This window comes from Hyperoodon ampullatus (genome assembly GCF_949752795.1).
Source record: "Hyperoodon ampullatus genome assembly, contig: scaffold_697, whole genome shotgun sequence".
NCBI classification, from domain to species: Eukaryota; Metazoa; Chordata; class Mammalia; order Artiodactyla; family Ziphiidae; genus Hyperoodon; species Hyperoodon ampullatus.
The window spans coordinates 37,392-45,267 of record NW_027640592.1 but is presented as its reverse complement, the minus strand read 5'-3'; the positions used below and the strand labels follow the sequence as shown (position 1 = coordinate 45,267).

At 43.2% G+C, this 7,876-nt stretch overlaps 1 protein-coding gene across 1 annotated transcript; it reads right to left on the bottom strand.

Moving 5' to 3' along the window:
* Positions 1–4,476: 4,476 nt before the first annotated feature.
* LOC307070108 (UDP-N-acetylglucosamine--peptide N-acetylglucosaminyltransferase 110 kDa subunit-like) lies at positions 4,477–7,617 on the bottom strand (the record flags this gene model as incomplete). Its single annotated transcript, XM_079728694.1, has 1 exon — positions 4,477–7,617. The coding sequence occupies one exon, from the start codon at positions 7,615–7,617 to the stop codon at positions 4,477–4,479; it is 3,141 nt and encodes a 1,046-aa protein (XP_079584820.1).
* Positions 7,618–7,876: the final 259 nt, after the last annotated feature.

The following is a 7,876-nucleotide window of genomic DNA, read 5'->3' as shown; positions in this document are numbered from 1 at the left end:
TCAGCCAATTAATTGGATCAGCAGTGAGTGGAGGAGAATCCAAGGCCCCTAAGAAAAACCCAAACCTTGTCTATCACTTTTTATTTTCACATCAATAGGATAGACAGTTCCTTTTTGATTTGTTCCCAGCCCTTTTGTGGGAAGAAATCCTTGATCCAACACCATATTAGAGACTTGAGAATTTGGACTATAAAGTAATACTCCCATTTCTTTTAATATATCTTGGCCCAAGAGGTTTAAAGGCAGCCCAGGCAAAACATAAGGCTGGAAGTATCCTGAATGGCCCTCACTATCTTGCCATAATAATAACTGACTACTTTGCATAGGAGAAGAACTCTGTCCTATTCCTTGAAGTTCTGTAATAATAGGACTAACGGGCCAATGTTTAGGCCAGTGCATCTGCGTCATAACAGAGACATCAGCTCCAGTGTCTAACAAACCTGAAAAAACCTTTCCATTCATGGTTCATTTCATTTCTGGACGTTCTTTCCCTATCTTCTGAATCCAGTAGACAGCACTAGATGATCCAAAAGCCTTTGTTTCTCTCTTTTGATGTTGTAAAATTTGTCCATGAGGTACAAAGGGCAAAAGTAGCAATTGTGCAATTTTATCACCAGGAGAAATCGTTATTATATTTTTAATAGTTTGTGCCATGATTTTTATTTCTCCTTCGTACTCAGAGTCTATGAGTCCTGGCATAATAGTTAAACCCTTCATGGAGACACTACTTCTTCCCAATAATAGTCCAATCAAACCGTTGGGTAAAGGTCCATAGATGCCCACAGAGAGGGCCTGAGGACCCATTGCAGGAGTTAATACATATCGGGCGGAGGTACTGAGGTCCAGTCCTGTGCTTCCTGCTGTTGCTCTGGAGAGCGAAGATATTGTATGTTTTTGGTTTTGGTTAATGTCTGATTGATAGTTTGAGGAGGATACACAGACGTTGCCCCTATTATTTGTTGGGGCCGGGGAAGGCCCCGGGAGGAGTTTCCCGACAGTGGTGTCCCAGCCCTGTGGGCCACTGAGCGACAATTTCGTGCCCAACGTTTTCCTCTATTGCATTTAGGGCATAAACCAGGGATTTTCGGACCATCTGGAGGTTTTTGAGTAGGGAAGGAAGGAGCAGGGTTACAATGAAAAGATCCACATTCTCCAGCAAAATGACCTGCCTTTCCGCATTGAAAACTAGTCTTTGTTCCCTTTGAATTGTTTTTAAACCCCACTTTAGTTAATGCTGCAGCCATAGCAGCACCCTGTATATAAGCAGGCCCAATGTCTGCACAAAGGCGAATATAATCCTCCAGTGTTCCCCGTTTTCTCCAAGGTCGAATCGCAGCCTGACATGCATTATTAGCGTTTTCAAAAGCAAGTTGCTTAACTACAATTGTACCAGTGAGTCCATCCACAATGAGTCTCCCCACCGCCTCTAACAATCTATCTACAAAATCAGCATATGGTTCATCAGGTCCCCGTCTCATTTTTGAAAGATCCTCAGTTTTGTGTGTAGAAGGTAATTTCCTCCAGGCTTGTAATGCCAAATGATTTATTTGAGGATAAGCAACAAAGGTATAAGTTAATTGATCTTGTAAAGAAATATATGGTCATTCCCCAATCAGCATATGATAATCAACTGGAATATCATGGGTAGCATTCTTTTCTGCTTGTTCAGCAGCCCGTTCATAAAAATCAAACTTCCATATTAAATAATCTCCACCATTTAAACAAGCTCGTGCAATAGACTTCCAATCAGCGGGGGAAAGAGCTTCTCCTGCAATAGTGTCAACCATAGCAGTAGTAAAAGGAGCAGTGGGCCCATATTGAGCACAAGCAGATTTTAAATCTTTCAAAACTTTAAAAGGAAGAGCCTGATGCTCCCTAATAGCCTGTTGAGGATGATTAGGATCAGGTCTTTCTATGACAGGACAACAGAAAATTGGATCTTCTCCTCGTTTTATTGCTGCTTATACAGCACGTTGCAAGAGACTGAGCATTTTTACAGATGTAGATTTTTGAGGAAGACAGTCCTTACTAATGTGCAGCTTTTTCACTGTCTTATCTATCATAGCCATTAGAAAATCATCCTCAGGATGATTCTCTCTTTTATGTTTTTTTTTTTTTCTCTCTCTTTTATGTTTAAAAGCCTCATCGGTTAAGTCAAAGTGTTCCTCTTCATCTGAAATATTTAAATTAATTAGCTCTTTCGGTTTAGGAAGTGGCGACACAGTAGCTGATAATACAGTCTTGTCTTCTGTCAGAGGCTTATGTTTTTCTGACTTTACATTCAAATCAACACTATCATGAGAAGAACCTAAACATATGTTTATCAGATTCCACAAACTAAATGTAACAACAGCAGTATGAGTAGGCCCTCGAGACTCATAATAATTTTTTAAACCTTCTCCAACTTTCTGCCAGATTTCTATGTCACAGAGCCGCCATCAGGAAACCAGGGAGATACATCATGGATATGCTGCCAAAATTCAGTCAACTGTGAGGTAGAAACTTTATTACCCCGAGCTATAAGCATCAAAAGTAAAACCTGAGCAAATAATTCACGCTCCCTTGAGCCCTTTTGCCCCATCTTATTTTACTTCTGACTGTTGCCTTATGCCTCTATTAGTTTCACTTTTACTCGTGGCCACACATATTTTGCATAAGGGTTCTCTTACCTGCACTTTCTTTTCCTTTTAATTGCCTTCACGCTTCAGGTCCCTGTTCGGGCGCCACTTGCCATGGACCAGCCTCAGAAAGAGGATTTCACCGCCCAGGGTCAGAAGGGACGGGGTAAGGAACTGAAGTAGCACCGACGAATGGGGTCAGAAGGACCAAGACAACTGATGGTTGCAAGGTAAGTTTTATTATGCTACAGGTGAAGATTATATAGACTAGAAAAGGGAAGGTTGCCAGACGGTGGTTTACATTATCTAATGACTGTCTCGGCTCAAGGTTAACTTCCCTGGGAGAAAACCCATAAACCCAGAATCATCCAAAATAACCTGCATGTGCAGGGGGCAGACAGCTTTGCTTGTCTCATTTTACTTTCTTTCTGATTTCTGGGCCCTGGTGATTTATCTCCCATGGAATGGAACAAGGAGGGGAACAAGTAGTTCCCTTCGAGCAGCAGTCCCTTCGAGCAGCAGCGGCATGCCTGGCATGTCCGAAGGTGCTCTCAACGCTGACTGCTTCCCACACATATGTTGGCTTGTTTAAGCCTCAAGCCCTCGATCCTTTGTCGAAATACAATAATTTCATTCCTATGGTTTTCAATACCAAAAGACCACGACCAGAAGACAAGTTATTATATATAATACCCTAGAAGGCCTGAAACATAATTATCATATACATAGCTGGTCCTTCAGAGCTTTTTACCTGTAACATGTTTTTTGATGAAAGTTATTTAATGTACTGGAGATAACTGTGAATTACTGATCAAATATTTGAATACTTATACTTACCTGGAATTTCATTTCTGCTGAAAGAAAAAGGAAGAACAGGACTCACCTAAAACAAAACAAACTTTAGAAATGAAAGTAAACATCTTATCACACACTATCACTTTTGGAAGCAGCATAGAGGGGCAGTCAACAGTAAAACACTGGTGAAATAGGACAAAACTCTAGGCCAAAAATCCATTATTATTATCATCAGTGACAGTACCACAACTGTGCCCTTCATAATTAATAAGCACTCCTAAGAATCTTCATTTGGCACCAGATGATGTGTTGTTTAAGAGAAACACTCTGGGAGGCTTTGAATCAGACTTGGTTTTTTGTTAGCCAAGTTACAGGAGAAGTTTTAAAGTGGGGGGAAGGGAAGAAGGAAACGGACCAGAAAAAGAATTGAAGCCATCATCTACAAACCAACAAAGCACTGAGAGTTCCAAACGTTATGTCAGACACTAGATTGACTGATACAGGCTCAAGCGGTTTATAAAACCTAGAAAAAGACTACACCAGCAAAGTCCCCATTTATCTGTAGAGTTCAGAAACTAAAACAAGGAATATTTCAGCTTAACACCTGATCTCAAGAGAATCATATACACTTCACATGAATAAAAATACCTGAAACCAAACATTTTTAAAAGCTCCAATACCCAAAATAGAAAGAAAAAAATTAATTCAGAAGACTCAATCCATCCATGATAATCACAAAACGGCTGGGCAATCTCTATCTCCCTTCCACACTAACCATCCATCCCCTGGAAGACCAAGGGAGATCAGACCTTCCAGACTTACCTTCCAGACCTTCCAGACACCTGGTTGCGGCAAAATTCGATGGAATCTCCTTGTGGAACAGCAGTTTCCATTCTCTTGTGTCTCTCCCTGTCATGATCATGAAGGAAGCAAGTCTGGCTGTGCTATTTCTTATCATTGTGTGTCACCCATCTGCAGCATGATATTGAAAAAGTAGTTCCCTTTCCCCCAGAAGGTTGAGGCTCAGCTACAGGGGAAATTCTCCTGGGCACACAGTCATTATTTAGGCCGACTCAGTGACTTCAACAGGCTTAATCATGTGATCAGGTTTGTTGCCAGCTGCATAATGCTCCCACATCTGTAGATAGAGCCGCTCTAGTTCCATCGTGTATTGTTTGGTGTTGAACAGAGGGCTAGATGTTCTCTGCTTCCAGACTTTGCCACGAATTTTCTTCAGGTATTCTACATCAGTTCCCAGTTTCACAGCTATCTCTTCATATTCTTGTCTATTTTTAGCAATCAGCTCGAGACAGCCTAAACAAGTGAGCTGGGAAGCTGCAACTCGGGAAGCAAGAGTCTCTCCTGGCATAGTCACCATGGGGGTCCCTGCCCAAAGGACGTCCATCCCTGTGGTGTGTCCATTACAGAGCGGAGTGTCCAAGCAGACATCAGCCAGCTGGCCTCTCCGAACATGTTCCTCTTTAGGAGCAACAGGGGAAAAAATGATACGGTTCGGGGGAAGGCCCATATTTTGTGCGTACTGTTGAATATTAGCTTCTCCTGTTGCTGGAAAACACAACAGCCACAGTACACTATTGGGAACACGCTTCAGAATATTTGCCCACATCTGCAAAGTAGATGGGTCAAGTTTGTATAACTGATTAAAGTTACAGTACACAATGGCATCTTCCGGTAACCCGTACTGAGAACGTGTGGTTACAATAATGGTACGGGGAACCTCCTCTCCAGTGGCAGCCTTATTGTTGATCAGGGTAGTTGCCAGCCCATTGCTAATGCTGAATCCATTAATTGTAATCTGAATTTGTCCTCTGTTAATCATTTCAATAACTGCTTCTGCAACAGTATTCATAGGAATGACAGGCATATTAAGAGTTGTATTACTGCTGTCTGCGTTGTCTTCTCCATCAGGACATTTCATCTTGACTATCTGCACATCTGACAGACTATCAAGAAATGCCTGGAGGTCGATTCCATTCAGCACAATCCGATTGTCATAAATGTGCCCATTGGACTTAAAATCGATGACGGCTTTTTTCTTCAGGTGAGGGAACATATTAGCATGATCACCAATAAAGAAAGTATGGGGCATATAAGCCAGTTTCTCAGAATACTGGTCAGCAACTTCAGCAGGTGAAGTTTCCTGATCAGTGATGATATAATCCATGAAAAGCGCGCCACTAGTCCCAGGGTACCCCAGCCACATTGCTTGAATAGGAGCTGGTCTGAGAGCAAAGAGTTCATTTCGAGCACCCCTGGTATAACCATTCAGATTTACAAGGATGTGTATACCATCTTGATGGATGCGATCGGCTGCTTTCCCATTGCATGGAATCTGAGAAAGATCAATGAAATGATTGGCTTCTGCCATCACCTTCGCTCGGAAGTTTGTGCCATCATGTGGGCTCAGGGCATAACAGAATATCTCAAATTTATCAGGATTGTGCATGCCTGGAATAGACTGCATAAGATGAGAAGTAGGATGATTCCCAAAGTCAGAACTCACGTATCCTACACGCAGTCGACCATCACTGAGCTTCAAGTCTTTTGGATGTTCATACGGTGGTTTATGAAGGACACTTATATTAGCCAAGCAGAGGTTCCCATGCCTCTCAGCAATAGCCTTCCTGAAGCCATGAGGAAGAGGATAGAGCATACTATGATGAGGCTGCACAGAAGGCAACCTATTCTTCTCCAACTGGTCAGCCACAATGCTGACCAACTTCTTCATTCGCTCATCATAGTCTGTCCAATCACAGACAACCTGCAGGCAATGAGCCAAATTACAATAAGCGTCAGAAAAGTCAGGTTGAAGCTTCAGAACAGTGCGATAAGAAGCAATTGCTTCTGGAATATTCCCTGAATCGTGGTGAATGGAAGCCAGATTGCTGTGGGCATCCGCAAATGCAGGGCTGATCTGAACGGCACGAGTATAACACTGCAAGGCTCCCTGAACATCCTGCATCTCCCGTAGGGTGTTTCCCATATTACAGTAGGCATCAGCAAAGGTAGGACTGATTCGAATCGCCTCCTTATAATGCATCAGAGCTTCATGCAGTTTTCCCTGCTGCTTTAATACACTTGCTAAATTTGAGTGGGCATCAGCAAAGAATGGGCAGAGCTCTAATGCTTTACGATACAAGCGAACTGCCTCTTCACTGTTTCCCTGTTCTCCTTTGATATTGGCTAGGTTATTCAGAGAGTCTGCATGGGTGGGACACAGCCGGAGAGCTGTATGATAACAATCTTCTGCTTCAGCAACACTGCCCTTCTCTTTGAGAGCGTTTCCTAGGTTGCAGTAAGCATCAGGGAAATGTGGTTGCAATTCAATAGCTCGCCTGTAGGTGTCTATTGCCAGATCCATCAGGCCTTGCTCATAGTATACACAAGCCAGGTTGCCATGTACCACTGCATGATTTGGACTCAAGCTTAGGGCACGAAGGTAAGCTGCCACAGCTCTGTCAAAAATCCGTGCCTCATTGAAGACATTTCCTAAATTGATATAAGCATCCAGAAAATTGGGGTCAAGGGTGATAGCCTTTTCAAAGTGATGAATTGCAAGCCAAATCTCCCCTTGCGCATTGAAAACACAGCCAAGATTACTCCAAGCTACTGCAAAGTTCGGTTGCGTCTCAATTGCTTTCAAATAACATGCCTTGGCTTCTTCTAAGCCACCCAGGGCTTTGAGCAGGTTCCCCAGGTCACTGCGAACACAGTACAAATAAGGATTGTACTGAAGAGCACAGACGTAAGCTTGTACTGCCCCTTCCATGTCGCCTGCTGCTACCAATGCAGCTGCCAGGTTAATATAACCATCGATGAAATCTGGTTTGAGACACAATGCATGCCGGTAATGCTCAGTTGCTTCCTGCAACTGCCCTCTTTCCTTGTACACATTCCCCAAATTCGAATAGGCTTCTGCCAGAAGAGGGTTCTGTTTAATTGCCAGAGTACTAAAGTGGGCAGATCTGTCCAGCCTTCGACACTGGAAGTGTAGAGATGAAAGTAATAAAAGTACACCAGTATTGCCTGGCTCTTGTCTCCAGAGCTGCATGCAGTGTCTCTCAGCTGTCTCAAAATCTCCTGCCTGATATTCTCGATGTGCCAACTCAGCTAACCCTTGGAAGGAAAGCATACGTTTCGTTGGTTCTGTGCTGTCGGCCACGTTGCCCACGGAAGACGCCATCTGGAGCTTCTGGAGAGAGTGAAAAAAGGGGGTAACTGAGTCCCGCTGCCGCCACTACTGGCAAGAATGTTTCTAGAGGTAGCAAACACGAGCGCAGCAGCCATACCACTGCTTTGGCAGGCTTAAGTGGTGGCAACAGTTACAGGCACCGAACCTTAGGAACTCTGGTTGGCCATCTACCTCTCATGCTCTTGAAATCTTAATCCTTAACCCTGCCCTCTTCCACCATTTTTCTCCTAATCAGGGAATAAAAATTACC